At 45.3% G+C, this 19,285-nt stretch overlaps 2 protein-coding genes and 1 pseudogene across 3 annotated transcripts; 2 read left to right on the top strand and 1 right to left on the bottom strand.

Annotated features, from left to right (window-relative positions):
• The first annotated feature begins 2,018 nt into the window (after positions 1 to 2,018).
• Positions 2,019 to 3,204, top strand: LOC136499629 (cytochrome P450 76M5-like; annotated as a pseudogene).
• Positions 3,205 to 8,979: 5,775 nt separating this feature from the next.
• Positions 8,980 to 11,095, top strand: LOC136499247 (transcription factor GTE7-like). Its single transcript, XM_066494960.1, has 3 exons — positions 8,980 to 10,391; positions 10,499 to 10,661; positions 10,754 to 11,095. Exons 1-3 carry the CDS (start codon positions 9,129 to 9,131, stop codon positions 10,804 to 10,806), a joined length of 1,479 nt encoding a protein of 492 aa, XP_066351057.1. The 5' UTR covers positions 8,980 to 9,128; the 3' UTR covers positions 10,807 to 11,095.
• Positions 11,096 to 13,495: 2,400 nt separating this feature from the next.
• LOC136501244 (nucleolin 1-like) lies at positions 13,496 to 18,872 on the bottom strand. 2 transcript variants are annotated; one of them, XM_066496746.1, is made up of 17 exons: positions 17,445 to 18,872; positions 17,109 to 17,201; positions 16,873 to 16,941; positions 16,576 to 16,698; positions 16,248 to 16,343; positions 16,023 to 16,112; positions 15,832 to 15,939; positions 15,634 to 15,735; positions 15,466 to 15,561; positions 15,302 to 15,343; positions 15,130 to 15,221; positions 14,938 to 15,055; positions 14,683 to 14,774; positions 14,500 to 14,587; positions 14,339 to 14,430; positions 13,895 to 14,229; positions 13,496 to 13,743 (listed from the first exon to the last, which is right to left on the bottom strand). In XM_066496746.1, exons 1-17 carry the CDS (start codon positions 17,691 to 17,693, stop codon positions 13,715 to 13,717), a joined length of 1,914 nt encoding a protein of 637 aa, XP_066352843.1. In that variant the 5' UTR covers positions 17,694 to 18,872; the 3' UTR covers positions 13,496 to 13,714. The 2 variants fall into 2 exon arrangements, with proteins under 2 accessions (XP_066352843.1, XP_066352842.1); XM_066496745.1 differs by having other exon boundaries at positions 16,873 to 16,995.
• Between the last annotated feature and the right edge of the window lie 413 nt (positions 18,873 to 19,285).

The following is a 19,285-nucleotide window of genomic DNA, read 5'->3' on the forward strand; positions in this document are numbered from 1 at the left end:
ATGTAGCATACCGATCAAAATTCACCTAATTTCTTTACACACACTAGAAAATAAAGTGTGCTTCGCAGCGCCCTACTGATCAAAATTCACCTAATTTCTTTAAGCACTAAAAGTGTCTTCTATAGAAATAGAACAAATATTGTAACTAAATAGAACTGAAGCATCCCATAATAACAATTTTAACTATGAATATAGTTAGAAGTAAAAAGTTCTAAGAACAGTATCAATAAAAATTAGAAACTCAAGTGTAAATCCAAGTACCTGACATATCTAAAGTACATTCATGCCCTAACACATCCAGAGGAGCTCTCTGGCCACTGAGGTCGCCAATGGCAGCGCGTCGAGTTGAAGATTGGGTTATATGCTCGCTTGTTCACCGCCACCTGAATAACCATGTTCACTCTCAAAAATTGCTAGAAAGAATTTTGAGCCGAAAGTGGCACAAACATGTATTTAATAATTTATGCGAAAGCTGTTGCTGTAGCCTATAATTTTATTTATTTATTTCTGTTCTTTGAACAGATCAAAGTGAATCAACTTCGGATGTGGAAAAGATGGTGATGACTAGGATATGTAGAGCTATATAGTGTGATCCATTAACTGATGAAAAAAGAAAAAAAATCAGACCACAGCTCGAATTCTGCCAGCTTACTGTCTCCCTCTCTGTAAATTTGAGCGCTAAGGCAACCTGCCTACAGGAGGGACTCACTGCTAAACAAAATTCTCTAATCGATTGACTGAGAACTACTGCAAATTAAGAGGTCCAACTCACTGCTAAGCGTGGTTGTAACAGATTAACTGGAGCACCTTCAAACACCAGCCGCTAACCCAGTAACCTAAGCGCACCAACAGGGCAACAACAGCAAGTAGCCTACAGCAGCAGATGGGATGGCAGCAGCTGACTTACCGCGGACGACCGCGTCCATCCAGGCTCTAAGACCCGCACCGCCGCCGGAGGAACCCTGCGCAACCGCGCTGTCGCCGGAGGGACCCTGCGTCGCCGTGCCGCCGCCTGAGGTGCCACGCCCCGCGTCCATCCGGGCTCTAGGCCCTGCACCGCCGTCGGATGTGTCGCGCCCTCGTGCGCTGTCGGAGGCGCCGCGCCCCCGCGCTCGATCCACGCACGCTCGCGCGCGAGAGAGAGTTGTGCAGCTGAGGGAGGGAGAGGGAAGTTAGGGAGAGAGAGAGAGAGGAATGGGTAATATAATCTAGGGTTTTCTAGTCCCGAACGGAGCCTCCAGCCGAGAGTAGACTTTTACTCCCGGTTGGAGGAACCAACCGGGAGTAAAAGTTAACCTTTAGTCCCGGTTGGTAGCTCCAACCGGGACTAAAGGTCCCCTGCAGCAAAAGCCTGCCGCAGTAGCCGTTGGGCAGGGACCTTTAGTTTCGGTTGGAGCTACCAACCGGAACTAAAGGTTTCTCTAGTCCTGGATGCGAAAAACACCGAGACTAAAACCAAATTTCAAGGTGGGTCAAAAGTCGTTTCTCTACTAGTGTATGAACTCTTTCGAATGGATGGATAATATCTCTCTCGTTTTCACTCGTTCGGCTATGCACTTAATAACACATAAATAAAGCCATCCATCCCATATAGCCTTTGTGGAATATAAGTTATTTGAAAAAATATACTTGTTAATGTGTTACTAAAAAAATATCTAAAACCAGGTTTAAGTTGAAGGTTTGTTCAGGACGCCGGTTTTTTTTTCTTCCGAATTCTGTGTTTTCTGTATAAAAAATCAGGAGTAAAATACACCGGAGGTACATTAACTTTCGGTGAAGTGTCATCTAGGTCCATCAACTTTGAAACTGCATGTTTGGGTCCATTAACTTTCGTTTTGTGTCATTTAGGTCCATCAACTTTGACTCATGCATTTTTGGTCCATGACCTTCTAAAATGGTTCACTGCAGGTCCACGCATGCATGCACGCACGTTGACTTTTTACGTCGGTGGAGCCATGCCTGCACTCGCCGCCGTCGCTCGTCTGCCGAGCATGCATGTGTGTTTTCCTGCTCGAATCATGACGAAAATGGAAGCTCCGACCCTACCATGGCTCATCTGCAGCGCCGTGGGGGAGGAGAAGGTTCGCGAGCTCGTCCGCTGCCTCAGCCGCCGCGCCGGGCGTGTGGCGCGTGTTGTTCTCGGGAGTGCTCAACCTCGTGTCCAACGTGCTCTTCTCCGAGGACATAGTGGACCTGAGCTCCGACCGCGTGCAGGAGCTGGAGACGCTGGTCAGGAACACCGTGGAGGAAGTCGTGAAGCTGAAGCCCAACCTGTCGGACCTCTTCCCTGCACTCTCCGTGCTCGACTTGCAGGGCCGCCGCCGGCGCACCGCCGAGCACGTCAGGAAGTTCTACGACTTCTTCGACCCTATCATCGGCCGCCGTCTGAGCGCAGGCGACGGCGACAGGAAAAATGATTTCCTGGATGTGTTGCTTCAGCGTCACTCGGCGGATCAACTCAGCCTTGAAACGATCAAATCTTTTCTTTTGGTACGTGAGCAATCAGCTCGCTTGGAATTGATACTCTCAACTAATCAGCCAGGAGCATTTATTTTACTTTTCCATCCACGCGCAGGATCTCTTCGCCGCCGGGACAGACACAAACACGATCTCGGTGGAGTGGACGATAGCCGAGCTGCTCCGGCACCCGACCGTGATGGCCAAGGTCCGTGAAGAGCTGCGGGACGCGCTGGTCTCCAAGCCTCACCCGGACGAGTCGGACATCGACAGGCTGCCGTACCTCCGAGCCGTAGTGATGGAGTACATGCGCCTGCACCCGCCGAGCCCGCTGCTGATGCCGCACGAGGCCATGGCCGACGGCGCGGAGGTGGGCGGCTTCGCGGTGCCCGCCGGCACCAAGGTGATCATCAATCTGTGGGCGATCATGCGCGACCTAGGGGCGTGGCCACGGCCCGAGGAGTTCGTGCCGGAGCGGTTTGTGGGCACGGACGTGGACTTCCGTAGCAAGGACGGGCGGCTGGAGTTCATGCCGTTCGGGGCCGGGCGGAGGGAGTGCCCGGGCCTGCCCATGGCGACAAGGGTGGTGACGCTGCTCCTGGCCTCTATGCTGCACGCCTTCGAGTGGAGGCTACCCGAGGGGATGCAGCCGGCCGACGTGGACGTCACGGACCGGTTCGGCACGTCGCTTAGCATGGTCACGCCGCTCAAGGCCGTGCAAGCACTAACCCTGTCATGATTCGAGCAGGAAAACACGCATGCATGCCCGGTAGACGAGCGACGGCGGCGAGTGCAGGCATGGCTCCACCGACGTAAAAAGTCAACGTGCGTGCATGCATGCGTGGACCTGCAGTGAACCATTTTAAAAGGTCATGGACCAAAAATGCATGAGTCAAAGTTGATGGACCTAGATGACACAAAACGAAAGTTAATAGACCCAAACATACAGTTTCAAAGTTGATGGATCTAGATGACACTTCACCGAAAGTTAATGGACCTCCGGTGTATTTTACTCAAAAATCAAACTAATTTCTATAGAGAATTATACAGACCATTCCTATAATAAAATTGCCGGTTTGAAAAGCGAGCTGCCGTATAGAATTCAGATGGACTCAAGAGGCCGCATGACGCAGGCAGATGGGCAGCCACCGACACGTGGTGAGGGTCCCCGCTGCTGTCACTGCCAAGTGCCGATCCCGCAACTCCCTCGCGGAACCTGTGACCCCATCACATGCGCACCGCTGCTGTGCTCTTCCCTTTCCCTTTCGCTTCGGAGGGAAAATCCTACAGTATCTATGATCTATCCCCACACCACCACAAGACCACACGAAAGGGAGGAGTGTGGGGCGAAATCAGAAAGAGAAAAGCCAAAAGGCGGGCGAGTGGGCGCGCCAAGGCCAAGGGAGATAATAATAATATAATATAATATAATAGCGGGAGCGGGAGCGGGAGCGGGAGAAAGAGATGACCACTCCCGCGCGCGCGCGGGTCCGTTTCTTCCGTAGCAGCAGCGAGCCCGAGCCGGGCGATCCTGCCGTCTCCCAGCTGGCGTTGTTCTGGGCCCCAGGCGACTGATGCCTCTCCGTAGGCGTAAGCACGGCCGCATGCTGCATGGGTGGGGCCCTACGCTGGCGGCTGTTGTCGCTGCTGTGCTGGCTTCCAAGTTGTGTGAAGTGAATGCGTCCGACTTGACTTGACTGTGTTGACTTCCCTTTCAAATTTCAAAATTCTACGTATAATAACTTTTCCTTGCGAGCTCTTTAATTATATATAAATAATAATATATTCATTTTAATCAACAAGCAAAGATGGAAGATGGAAGAGTATATCTATAAATAACTTTTAGTACTAATTTCAAAATTACTAATGGTATATAAAGATTAAATTAATTTTAGTGTTTTTTTTTATTTGGTTTAGTCCTAATATATTTGTTCTTTTAAATGATTTAATACTTTTATTTTTATCTTTTTATTTATTGATGTAAAATATTTTATATAAATTTATAATTTCATGATAAATATTTATATAAATATAGTATTGATTGATTAATGAATATATTTAATTATTAAATATTTATTGATAACTATATTATTTTTATGTGCTATCCTCGTCTACTTTATATACACAAATGCTTTAATCTCTGCTTATGTGATAATTTGGTAGTTCCAATACTATTGATAAAGTAAAATGACTATTTTCTTCTACCATTTTATTTGAATTTCTTCACTTGATCTATTATTTTATTCAATAGTATTCCATTATAATTTAGGTTACTTCGATATTGGAGATTAGTAGAAGTATACTTTCATTTAGTTCACTTTGGTTAACGATGTACTTAGTAGTAAAATTTTATTCATGTATATTAAATCTAATAATATACATTTTGAGTTGACTTGAGTAAATATCTGAAATAGAAATCCGAATATGAGACATTCGTTTTGTATTCGTATTCGAAAACATCCCAGTTCGTATTCGTATCTGATCCGTTTCCATCACTGTCAGCGAGCTCTAGGCAATGAATGATGCACTGTATTTCAGTATTTAAGTTTGTTTTTGCAACTGTGAACATTTTAACTACTATTGAAGTCCTTTTTTCACCAATTAGTAAGTGCTCCATCTTTTCATGCTCATTTTTTAAGTACCTGTTGTGGACCTGTGGCTAGATTAGTTAGAATCCGGTTATATAATTTAATAATACTTTACATATTAATTGTATACGTGATCAACTGTATAATGTTGATTATATGTTGTCCGTTATTATATCTGAAAGTGCAATCAAGCTCTAATTGTGGGTTTTTATGATAATGACCACGCAATTAGAGAACTAATGAAATTTATTGAGATGATAAACATAGAATTTATATTCGAGGATGCTGCACGAAACGGAGGAGCACCCAATTATAAATGTAGATGGCTTCTAACTCAAATGAGGTTTCAATTCTTTTATATATTGAATTTGAGTATAGAAAAAGCCGTACTATAAAGGTGGGCACAATGCTTAAGCTAATATGTGCTACCAAGTGCTCAAACAACCACAAGCATCTTCAGATTCATAGTCAAGACAGTCTTCACTTCACTATTACCCTTGCTGTCTTTGCGGGGTGCGAGCTACGACTCGCCCGACCCCTTAGGTGCGAGCTACGACTCGCCCGACTCTTTGGTCGCGGGTCCGTCTCGCCCGACCCCAAGGTCGCGGGTCCGTCTCGCCCGACCCTAAGGTCGCGGGCTCCGGTTCGCCCGACCCTTTGGTCGCAGGGTCCGGCTCGCCCGACCCTTTGGTCACGGCCTCGTCTCGTCCGACCTCTTGGGTGCAGTGTCCGTTGAGGGCTGGGGGTATATATACATTTCTCTTTCCTTCCCAGCGGCTATCTGTGTTTTATGTGACCGTTGGGGGCTAGGGGTTTTATATATCTTAACCCTTCCTTCCCAACGGTAATCAACCTGCTCTCTTTTTCCTCACTCGAGCACACCCAAAACAAAGCAGGAGCTCTCTCTCTTTTCACTCCATTGTTGACCTAAAGCCCCCAAACAAATCCATTGATTTCTCCATCAATTCTTGAGGAAAAAGGGTCCAAAACTAGATTAGAGAGCAACTCCATTGATTCCAAATTTTAAAGAGCACTTGGTTCACGTTTTAGCCGGCGGTTGTGTTTGTTATTCTTGGAGCTTGGCTCCTAGCCGGTTAGAGCGTCGCCCGTAGAGCTTGCCAACTTATGTGGCAGTCCTGGAAGGTTTGTAACCAACTCTTGCAACAAGTAAAATCACTCCTCATCTCAAGAGTTCACTCTCTTGACTTGAGAACGAGGTAGGGTTGCAAATTCTAAAGTCTTAGTGGCATACCTCAACAACGTGGACATAGGCAAGCCTTGTTGGCGAGCTGAACCACGGGATAAATCCTTGTGTCATCTTGTGCTTGTGTTGCTACACTTGTGTTCTTCTTGTTGTTGTTGAGGTGATTTTTAGGATTAAGACCGATCTACTTTGTGTGTGGTGTTCCCACCATTTTCAGCTATCGATCTGTGATCTACTACCCTATAGGAAGTTAAGAAATTTACACGATCTAAATTTCGTTGGGTAGATTTTGAACTGTGAACTAATATCTCCTACAGGTGCGGCAGTGTTATGCTCACGAAGCGGCAGTGCCGCGGGTGAATTTGACTTCGGTTTGAGTTGAATTTGTACAGGCCTATTCACCCCCTTTAGGCGTATCATAGATCCTACAATATCGCACCGGTTTGTAGTAATTGTGGTCGGTTCAATTCATTTGGTCCAAAACTACTGAACCGATGGTGGTGGGCTCGGGGCTAGTCATACATGGTGGCTAGTTCATCATATTTATGAAATGAACAACGAGGTGACACATGCAACTGTAATTCTATTATGAAATTGGTAGAAAATAATATTGTTTGGTTAGAATGTGAAACTGTATCATAAATAAATAGAAGATGGTAGGAAATTTTCATCACCGTCTTAAACCCCTAGCTAGAGGAAGCAACAAGGAGATGCTTGCAGTGTGGTAAGAGTGTAAGGTGATGGCACATGGGGCAAGGTTAGGGAGAATGTCTGATGCTCCTTGTTGGAGGTGGGAGAAGGATGGAGAGTTAATCTTCATGCGTTGTCTTGAAAATTGGAGCATGTCTCACGTGCCTAGTAGATATACACCATGTTCGTTGATGCTGAAATTTGGCTTATGATGATGCTTAAGCTAAAATATTGTGAGAGAAAAACATTGTTCTATGACTGAAAAGTAGTTCAGAATAAGCTTAAGCGAACAGGATAATAATCCCTTATATATTTTTATGCACTACGTGTCAAATATTGGAACAAAATTGTAAGATCCCTTTACAAATAGGTTCCTAGCGCCCTAGTTTTGGAATACTTCTAATAATAAGAAAGAATAATGCATTTTCTCTCTCTCTCTCCCTCCCTCTTTAGCAAATATTTTTGCTCTAACATTTCCATGTGCGGGTTTTTGTTAACCGTTTAAGCACATCACTCCCAAATATTTACTTTTCTTATATATATTTGCTAAGATTTGGCGACCCACCATATTTCTCAAGAGATGTTTTGTAGAGATCTTATTTTGTATAGTACAATTGTCAAAGATATTCATTTTTTCCCTTAAGTTCGTACGTCTCGCGGTTGACACACAATCACGAATACGTGAGTATTAGTATTGTTTTAAATGCTTTCAGATTTTGCAAGCTGAGATTATGCCTCTATTTAACATTCACGTTGATTCTTACTCTCTATTTTTGGGCCTGTTCGCTTGGAGGAATTTGGATGGTTTGGAGGAATGCTGGAGGAATTTATGAGAAAAAAACACTGTTTCGGATAAAAAAAAAAACGGATCAAACCGGGTTTAAAGGCACGCGACCTATTAGCATTTATTAGAGCATATTTGGCTTTCTATTGCACGTTGCTCCGTAAAGTGTGGCACACGAAAATAGTGACACACTTTAGGTAGTGTTCGACTAAGCTACAAGCCAGTTTGTTCGGCTTCTTTTTTCAGCCAAAGCAGTGTTTTTCTCTCACAATATTCTAGCATGAACAGTGTTTCCCAGCATGAACAATAAAATTTAATACCAGCCGAACACTCTCTTAGTCGAGCTACAACATAAAAAATTGAACTACCGTGCCTAAGCAGTGTGTGGCACAGAGCTGTTCGGCTAATGGTTTATATAACTAATACTATTTTGTTGTGAGGGAAAAATATTATACCATGACTGATAAACCAAGCTGATAAACGAGCAGGACGGTACAACTTAGATCATGGATAAAACGTTAGTTAAAGTTACGCGAGATGAGGCGTGATGACTTTGTGGTAACCTCTGTTAATGAACCAAAACACACCATTAAATGTGATAAACTCAGTATGTTTATAGGAGTAACAAAAATGATTAGACTTTTTCGATTGCACTCTCACGCGCCTACTGGACTACTACTGGTGGAGTGCATTTGCGTCACCTTGTAATAATTAGGATTTACAGTTAGGAAAAAGGATTGATTTCACTATGGTTAAGAACTTTCAAGGTTGTATCAGGATAAGTACACCAAAAATGAATAAATGGTCGCGGAAGCCGGACTGCTCGTGAGACGCACACCATTCGTGCGGTCCAAACTCACCCGAGAAACTCATCCCCAAAACTCCCACGCGCACCCAGCAAACTCACCCTTCCCGTATCCCACTCCCACTGCTTCCGGGCCCCACGACACCCACATCTTCCAAACGCACACGTCATCGTCGGCTCCGTCCCAAGTCCCACCCACCACACAAACCGCCTGCGTCCTCGTAGCATTTCTCACAAACTCGTCCAGGGGCCAGTGCTCAGATGGCCTCCACGTGGCACGCTCCGGCATCCCCGCCCTCCACGCCCCGCTGCCCGCGGTCACGGGAGCTGCCAGCGCTGGCCGTCCGATCCTGCCCTTCGCCGCCAGAGAACGGCCCAGATCCTGCCCGCCCCGGCGCGGGCAGCCCCCGCGCTGCTATTAAAGGCACCCCATTCCGCTCCTCACCTCCTCGTCCACCCCAACCAACATCGCCGAACGGGTCGCGCCCGCCCGAGCCCGATAAGCCCGCGAAGCTCAGGCCCAGCCAGACCCACCCGCGAAGCCATGCGACGGAGGAGATCGTGAGATCGCGCGCCGCCGCCGCCCCGCTGCCGCCGGCGATGACCTCCGCCGTCCTCGCCGGCCGGAATGAGGTCCACCACGCGCACCACCGGCACTGGGGCGGCACCCGCGTCCCCCTCATGCCCAAGCCGTCCTCCAACCCTAACCCTAGGCGCCACCGCCCGGGCCCAAACCCTATCCCCAGCGGCTCGCCGCCGGCGCCGCCGCGGGCCGTCCCGGCGGTCGCCGCGGCCGAGCCCTTGCCGTCGTCTTCGGGGCACGTGAAGTTCAGGCCGTCGGAAATGACCCCCGCCGAGGCCCGGCTTCTCCGCGCGCGGCTCACCGGCGAGCTCGGCCGCGTCCGCGCTTTCCTCTCCCGCATCGACTCGTGGCAGGACGGGCAGCGCCGGCGCCGGCCCCCGGAGCCCGAGCCCGAGCCGGAGCCGGAGCCCACCGCGCGCCGCTCGTCTCCGTCCCCGCCGCCGGCGCTGGTGGAGGCGATGCGGAAGCGGTGCGCGGACATCCTGATGCGGCTGCGGAGATCGAAGAAAAGCGTGTGGTTCAACTCCCCCGTCGACGTGGAGGGCCTCAAGCTGCACGACTACCGCGCCATCATTCGGAGCCCCATGGATCTCGGTACCGTCAAGCAGAACCTCACCGCTGGCCGGTACCCGTCGCACGAGGCGTTCGCCGGCGACGTCCGGCTCACCTTCAACAACGCGCTGCGGTACAACCCGCCCGACCACCACGTGCACAGGTACGCCGGCAACCTCCTCGCCTCATTCGAGGGGATGTACAAGGAGGCCGTCTCGTGGTTCGAGCAGCAGCGCCAGCAACTCGAGCCACCAATGCAGCTTGATCTGCCACCGTCGCCACAACCACAGCTGCCAGTTTCTGTGCCAGTGCAAGCGCCCCTGAGGATGGGCGGTGGGAGGAGGCCCAAGCCCAAGGCGAGGGCGCCAAACAAGAGGGAGATGGATGAGGAGGAGAAGCAGAAGCTGAGGGTGGAGATTGAGAACCTGCCTGAGGAGAAGATGCTGAATGTGCTGCAGATTGTGCAGAAGAGGAACAGTGATCCAACATTGACGGGGGAGGAGGTAGAGCTTGATTTTGATGAGCTGGATATCGAGACCCTGTGGGAGCTTGATCGATTTGTGGTCAATTGGAGGAAGGCGCTAAAGAAGAGCCAGCGGAATTCTATGATGAATGGTGATGCTGCTGCCACGAATGGACATGCCATTGATGTGACAATTGTTCCGGATGATGATGACATGGTCGAGGTTGCTGTCAATCCTTCTGTGGTGGTTGAAATTGGAGAGTCGGTATGTCATTCTGAAGCAACCTTAGCTGTTTTATTTTATAGTTTTCATGAACCAGATATGTTTGGAGTCTGTTCTAATGTTGATCCTGTTTTTGTTGCCTATTTTAGGAGACTGACATTCCAAAGAAGAGAGAAATGGAGGTGGAGGACGAGTATGTGGATATCGGTGATGAGATGCCAACGGTGAATTACCAGTCGGTGGAGATTGAGCCGGATTCCCTGGCAGCTAGCAGCTCAAGCGGATCAGGAAGTGGCTCATCTTCATCCAGTGGTACGGTGGAGCAAATGAGTATTGTCACCACAAATGCTGAGTTATCGATTGAGTATCTCTTTAATTCATTCATTATTTGAAATTGCTTGCAGATTCTGACTCGGACTCTGAATCTGATGGGGATGATGCAATCGCCCCGCACTAGGTGGTTGCTCTTTTATCTGACTGTAGGATTAGCGATGAGTAGGTGACTGAGGTTCCTTTTGGTGAGGCATTTTGAAGAATGGTATAGCAAATTGGATGGGGCTCTTGTTCATGCAAGTCGTTGTTCGTTTGTGTATGTGGGTGCAGCTTAGGTTGTCGGTACTTTGGTAGTGAATAGGTAGATGCTTGGGTAGATTGGGAGACTACTGTGAAGAAGGGAATATAATCTGGAATGGAACGAAGAGGAAAAGTAGCAATGCCTTGCATTTCATGATGCCTGTTGCTTTCTTTGTATATATGTTCATTACCGGTGCCGGTCCAATAGTATTCTAAGGGCCCTCTGGCTATCTGGTCGCAACGGCCTCTCTTCGTCATGTATAAAATCTTATAATATATAGGCGTAAATTTTACTTGTAAAACGAAAGCAAATTCAATAACATATTTTGAATTTAACATTTCTGATAATTATTGAAAAATAAGGTTGATTAAGCAATATATTTGTAGATATATGATAATTATCGAGGAACCATGTAGATTAAAAAAGCAATATATTTGTTTTCTTTTTTTACTCATGATAAATGTTTCTTAGGTAACATTTTAAAATTCTAACACCTAAATTAGAAGAAAAATATGACTAATATGGGTACAAAGTACTAGAAGTCTAGAATACTATATAAATAATTAATTTGGATTAAAAATAAAAAGGAAAAAAACGCCTTTGGTTTAAACAACTGATCGGTGATCGCAATTCATAAGAAGCAAAGAATAAGATGTCGTGGAGCCTTGCCTGGTCGTTGTTCTCGTGCGTCGTGTCCATGTCTTCGGTAGTCTAGCTCTTTGCGGTGGCGCAGTTCGACAGCTCCGCGTGTGTAAGGCGCACGTCGTAACCTCACGATCAGAGTGCGCTGTGTGCAGCGTGACTCCTCGCCTCCTCTCTACGCGAGGACCGTGGGGGAAAGGAAACTAGAAAGTGACTTCTCGCCTCCTCTCTACCCGAGGACCGTGGGGGAAAGGAAAGAAATGTCGATGTTGTTGTTTTAGGCCGTCTGGCTAATTCTACATCTCTTTTCTCATTAGTTCGCTAATGCCTAATAAACTATAGGACCTAGGGGTTTGTATACTTAGGCTTAGGCTCTTCCTCCATTTGGGTCCTCCGTCGTCGCACCTCATGCCCTACCCGTAGGGCCGGCACTGTTCATTACTGCAGTAGCCGATCTATTGTGCACATATGCTTTATTAATGTTCATCTGACATTACAAACTACATCTGAAAGAGTTCGCTGGAGTGCCTTAATTTGGTGCCAAAACACTGAAACGGACCATGTTACATTGATCCTGGTGCAAATTGCTGTCATGCTAATCAGCCTGTTCGGCAGACCGTAAACGATCGTGGATTATAAGCTATAACAGTATTTTTCTTTCACACCAAACCAGTCAAACCAACAATAAATAATCCACGATCCAGGCCAGCCAGCCGAACAGGCTGAATGCTTTGTGCCTGATTGGAGAAATATGTATATGTTTGACTCTGATTATTATCTTATAATGTTACTAAATATTTTAATCCTGATCGTCAACATTAGCATAGCATACTGTAGTTCTGCTGGAAGCGTTTCCTTTATCAAAAGAGTGTCAATTCTCGCTCCACGAGAAGTCAAATATTTTTGTAACTTCGACAAAATATACTCTTCTAGTCAAATATTTTTAACTTTGACAAAATATACATGAGAGAATATTAATATTTATGAACAACTAAATCATAAAATACAATTTATAGTCAACTTTTTTGAAGATACAAATGTTCTATCTTTTATAAATCTAATAAAGTTTTAGAAAGTTTGATCTGTACGACACTATTTTGGCTATTTTGGGATATAAGGGAGTACATCTCTGTTCAAATCTTTCCTTTAACCTGCAACCATCTTTGCTGCGACGTCTCAGAATCATCTCACCTTTTTAATCTGGAACGTCCACGCTGAGACAGTTATTTGTGACAGTTTATTTATACTAATTGTATTTCTGACAGAGTTTATACTATTTCTGTATGCAAGCAGTAACTAGAAGCGCCAGATGTACTCTATTGCCTGCAGGCAAAGCAAACTGCATGTACGCTTTGGTATCTGAGATTTTTGGTAGATCTGATCGTAATCAGAGCCACTTTGGTATCTCTGCTCGTTTTGGGTAGGTGCTGTTTCGATGTAGGGACTAAAATTTAGAAGATATGTTGAAAAGATGTTGCATACGATGTTTGAATATTAATAAAAAAATAAATTACATAATCCGTCGTTACTTCACGATACGAATTTTTTAAGCCTAATTAATCCGTTATTAGCACATAGTTACTGTAGTACCACGTTAAATCATAAACTAATTAAGCTTAAAAGATTCGTATCGTAAATTAGTCATAGACTATGCAATTAATTTCATAATTAGTCTATATTTATTACCGACTAAAATTTAAAAGAGGCAACCAACACCGCCTTAGTTTTGGTCGCTGAAGTCATTTCCCTTGCTTTTTCTGTCCTGTATGGAAGCAATGTCGTTTCGGTATTAGCTTGCCCCATTGTCAGTTTGCCACAGTTGCTACCTGCTAGTCTGTTCGGCAAATTCTAGGGGACACAGACGATGGCTGCTACTCTGTTCGACAAGTGCCAGGGATCAGCCGCTTCTAACGGAAAACACGAAACGGGCAAACATAAGGGAAATCTCTATCAATGCGGCAACGCAACGGTCACAATATTTTAACTGACAAAAAAGATACCAACATTCCAGTACCGGTACCACAACACAAAACAAAAGAACTCAAAAATTCACTGGATCAGCAGATCATCCTCTCTCTTGCCGCATCCTCGCAGAATCCCCCTTTCATTCATCTTCGGTCATCACCAGAAGTGTCCTCGCCGAATCCCTTCAGTCATCACCAAAAGTGGTCTTCTTTCCTGTGCAAATAAGAGGATGTGTATGCAGTGAGCTCAAAGCAGCTTTAGCAGTTAGAAAATTGTAAGTCATTGGCCAATAGGTAGGGCAGCGCAGCCCAATGATGATCAAACCAAAATGCAGTGATCTTTACAAGTACAGGATGAATCCTACCTGCACTAGGAGTGCCAGCACTCTGCCTGTTACCAAAGCCGCGGCCGCCGCCACCACGTCCACGGCCACCATCCTTACCACCACGTCGTCCGCCGTATCTGCCGCCACCATCCCTGACCCCAGATCGGTCACCAAATCTGCCACCGCCACCACTCCGGCCACCGGAACCGAATCTGCCACCAGAACGGTCACCAAATCTGCCACCACCACGCTGGCCATCGCCTTTTGGCTTGGCTTCATCAACATAAAGCTCATAGCCACCACCAATGTCAGAGCCACTGAGCTCAATGGCTTTGGACACTGAATCCTGATCCTTGAAGTCCATGTAAGCCATTCTGCAGAGTTAAGAGGATCAACACACTTGTCACTAGATTAGTAATTAAGCCTACATTTCACAGATGGATAGTTACTGGGATGCTGGTGTTTTTTTGTAGTGAAACCCACCCTTTGATTGCACCAGACTCATAATCAGTCGGGATAGAGACCCTTGTTATATCACCACATTCAACAAAATGTTGTTGGAGAGCGCTTCGGATCTGGATTCAGTGTCAAACATTGGCACGAAATTTCCTGGCATAAAAATAGCTAAACAAAAAAGAAATTACCTCATCCTCTGCAAGACTTTTATCAAAACCCCGGATAAATATCGAGTTGCTGCTACCCCGAGCTGGCTTCTGGAAAGATCCATCATTGCTGTTACAGTTCACCCATCCAATACACAGTTAATAACAATGGTTAAGGCATCAGAAAGTGCACCATAATGCTCTTAAGAGACATTAAGATCTTACCCACTGCGAGGAGTTTGTGTATTTCTTCCCTTAGCGAAGTCAAGTCTTACTTCACGACCCTGCAACTCTTTAGATTGCTTCTCTTTAAATGCCTGCTAGAAAACAATCCATTAGATATCTTGTTTAATTGCATATTTGCAACTATATCACTCAGAAGACAGAATTTTAAGCAGAAAAAAAATTGCATAACAGCTTTAGCTTCAAAGATAATCTCAAAATGACAAGATACAAGAAATACATAGTAAATAACATTACCTTTTCAGCAGCCTCAGCTGAAACAAATTCAACATAGCAAAATCCTTTACGATTGCCATCATCATGTGTGGGAAAACGAACATCAACAACCTCACCAGCATCCGCAAAAAATTCTTTCCTGCAAACATTAGTATTAGAACACCTGCTGCAAAAAAAGGTTCAATATAATGTGTGCCCTGAAGCAAAACTTACACATCGTCAAATTCAGCTCTCCAGGGGACGTTTGCCATAAAAAGTGTCTTCATCTCCGTTGCTTCATTTTGGGAGCCCTTAGGCGTTTTAGGCTGCCATAGTATCAAATTATAAATGTTGCAGCTATGTAACTTCATTAAAAGAACAAAAGCTCAAAGTCGCAGATTCATACTTCTTTGGTAGCAGTTTGCTTTTCAGCACCCACAGGAGCTTCCTGTGTTGTTTCAATTCAAACAAAAATGTCATAAATGCAAATTCAAACAGATATAGTGAAACATGTGTCCATTCAAATAATGAGTCATACTTCAATTTGTGTAATAACAAGTGAGAAAATACCTTCTTTCGAGTATTAGCAGGCTCTTCACTGTCTTCATCACTATCACCTTCAGAAGATTCATCCTCAGATCCACTGCTCGCTGATGCTTTTGGTGCCTGATAAAGCATCTAGTTAATACTGGTTAACATTAATAACATGTTGCCTACATCCAAGAATTAGTGAAGTACCTTCTTTTGTTGAACTTTTGTAGGCTCATCATCAGAACTTTCATCACTACTGCCATCCTCATCCTCACTACTGCTTCCATTCTTTGCAGCTGAAGGTGCTTCCTATTAACAGAAGAAAAAACAATGTAAACAATGGAACAACAGGAAAAGAATAATGAAAATATGCAGAGAAAAATAAACAGTTAGTATTTGCAGCACCTTCTGCTTCTTTTGGGGAGGTCTTTCATCCTCAGTGTCTGAGTCATCACTTGATTCATCTTTCATTTTTGAAGCAGCTCTCTTGGCAGGCTGAGTTTTACTTGCATCCTAATGAGTTTAGAAATAAGGTGAACAAAATGGCATAATGCATAACATGCAAATGTTTACAACAAAAAATGTTTTACACATACCTCAACCTCAGAATCACTCTCTGACTCACTTCCACTGGAATCTTCCTTTTTGGTAGCCGCTGCAGGAGCCTTAGACTTAGAAGGCACTTCCTGAGTATAATCATGTTACAACTCAAATAATGCTTAACCATGGAAATTATTGGCACAAACCTTGGTCAAGGACAAGAACAGGATATACAATGGTTAACCAAAATACATTTGAATAAACAAACCCAATGCACACACCTCATCTGAGTCATCATCAGAGTCACTCTCAGAAGTATCCTCCTTTTTCTTTTGTGCATCAATCACAGATGGTTTCTTTATAGGGGCAGCAGGTTTCTGAAAAAATGCATACAGAACAGAAACTATACCATCAACTGGCTAAGCTAAATAAGCACCTCAGGGCACACAACATAATACAAGTCAAGGAGAATACGATGACAAATTAGCAAATACATATCTACATGTTAGGTTAAAGATGGCATTGCATCAGAAAACCTAATGAAAATGCAATCATTAAACTTTCAGTAAAATGGAATTAAAGGCAAACAAACATGAATGTTCCACTCACATCATCATCATCTGACTCATCATCAGAACTGTCCTCATCGCTGCTGATTTCTTGCTTGCCTTTCTTCAAACCATTTTTGGCAACGGCACCCAAGGGTTTAGCAGCAGCCTTCTTTGCAGGTTCCTGAATCAAAAGAACATGAGCTGGTGGCTAAACATCTGAAAAAGTAAATTATCAATTCGTTTGCTGGCAATTTATCCTAGATTAATGACAACTAAACATTAACATGTCCCACCATGGTGGTAAAATGAAATTAACTGTGACAAGAAATAAGACAAACAGGAAACTTCAACTCACGTTGTCGTCATCGTCGTCTGACTCATCTTCAGAACTGCCCTCATCGCTGCTGCTCTCTTTCATGCCTGTCTTCAAAACATTTTTCGCAACAGCAGGTTTAGCAGCAGGCTTCTTTGCAGGTTCCTTAATTAAAAGATGAATTAGCATCTAAACATCCTCTGAAAAACTACATTCAATGATTCAGTTTGCTGGCTGCCGATTTTTTTCAGCATCAAAAACCGCAATCGATGCCATACCTCATCAGATTCAGAGGTCGCGTCGCTGCTGTCATCATCACTGGACTCTTGCTTAGCGATCTTAGCAGCAGGCGCCTTCTTTGGTACCTTAACCTGTGGAGACAGAAGTTAACTATGTCACAGAAGAAGAAACTTCAATTGATAAAAAATTATCACCTTTACAAGCCATACTCAGACTCAGATTCTGCAAGGGACTAAATCATCTACTGCAGCAGCTATTTCTGTCTACCCTCCTCCCCACCTCAATCAAATCATAAAAAATTCTATCTAAAAAATAAAAAAAATCCCGTACCTGCAATACGTACGAGAGAAACAAGAACAAGCTTCACCACATACCTCCTCTTCGGACTCGGAGTCCTCTTCGGAGCCACTGCTGCTGCTCTCAACCTTCTTGGGGGGCGGCTGCTTCTTGGCCTTCTTGGCGTCCTTCTTGGACGGCAGCACGGCCTTCGCCGGTGGCGCCGCCTTCTGCTTCTTCGCGCTCACCGCCTTCTCGATCTCGTCCTCCGCATCCCGCTTCTTCCCCTTGGGCACCGCCGCGGGCGCCGCGGCCACGGCGGCCGCCTTCTTGCTTGACTTGCCCATCGGAGGAGAGGGAGAGGAGGCGGGGTGGGAGCTGAGAAACCCTAGTGGCTGCTAGGGTTTTAGGAGAGAAGGGGATTCGAGGAGGAGGCGACGGAGGTTGTTTATAGGCCGCGGTGGTCGGGTTCCATGGGCCTTGGTGGGCTTTTATACGAGCCTTATTTGTTTGTGCGCACTACGCGGGTCACGGTCTCGGTGGCAAGAGTAGAACCCAAACAAAAAATGTTAGTTTCAAAAAAAAAAAACATCTCTCCTTCTCCCATATTGGCATTTTGCTAAAAAAAAGAAAGTTTTTGGGTGACGAGTCCTACATGGCTTGCTGCCCGTGTAGGGGTGTCCTTGCCAACAGACGCATCGAAAATTCAGGGACCTTAATGATGCTTATGAGGATATCAAGCACCTTCTATTTATGTGTAAGCTCGCAAAGGAGATTTGGCAGACAATCGAAGGCAGGAGATTGAGAGGGAGGTAGCAGGTGACCGATTGGGGTCCGTGGTAGTGGCTAAATTGATTAATAGATCAAGACCTCTCGCTTTCCTGAATCATTTGGGGTTGGCCGAATTGATCTTAACAGGTGGCTGGTTCATATGGTGGGAAAGAAGGAAGTTAGTTCACGATGAAACCATCCAATCCCAAGGGAAAGTAGCTTTGCCCATTGCTACTTTGACAACAAATTATCAAAGAATTTTGAAGAAGACTGTCACGCGTGCTGAGGGATGAGAATTTTGTTATTGAACATTGATGCTAGCTTAGACCCGGAAGGGGTGATGGGGTACAGGGGGAGTTTTGAGAGATACAAATGGTGTTTTCATAGCGGCAGCTCATAGCTTTATTGAGCATGTGGTGAAGTGCACACTCTTAGAGAGGGGCTCCTACTAGCCTAGCATGTTGGATGCAGCCAAATCATGGTTCAGTCGGATTGCTTTGAGGTGGTAGAGACTATGAAGCAAGGTGGTTTCTCAGCAACAGCAGTAGCGCCAATTTATGAAGAATGTAAGATGCTTTCGCAGGATTTTTCTTCAATTTCTATTGAGCATTGTAATAGAGATATTAATAGAGTAGCACATAATTTAGTAGCTTTAGCTATTCAGTCAAGACATACTTGTATTTGGGTCGATGAACCCCTAGCTTCATACTTAAAAGCCCTGGTGAACGATGTAACACCATTTTCGAATCAATAAAGTGAGCCAAGTGGCTTCCCTCGAAAAAGTGCACTGACGGTACTCAAACTTGTTTGGCTATATTATTCTAGTCCAAAAATTACCAAATCATTCATTTAGGTCTTCATACTTGTTTTTCGGTCTCTAAAATTACAAATCAATCGTTTAGGTCCTCAAACTTGTTTCGTTGTGTCATCCCGGTGCCTAAACTCACAATCACTCATTTAGATCCAGTCTAAACGGATCTAACCCTAGGACCGTATGTTTTGTTGTGGCATGCTCACATGTGCCCCATGTTAGCTCCATCTCTCTTCTTCTTCCTCTCTTCTGAGCTCCCTCTCTCCTATCTCCTCTCTCGTGAGCTCACGGCTCAAGAGCGACATGGATTGGGAGGCACGTCAGGGGGTGGGCAACACAAACAGGTCTTGGCACGCT

The sequence above is a fragment of the Miscanthus floridulus genome, chromosome 13 (genome assembly GCF_019320115.1).
Source record: "Miscanthus floridulus cultivar M001 chromosome 13, ASM1932011v1, whole genome shotgun sequence".
NCBI classification, from domain to species: Eukaryota; Viridiplantae; Streptophyta; class Magnoliopsida; order Poales; family Poaceae; genus Miscanthus; species Miscanthus floridulus.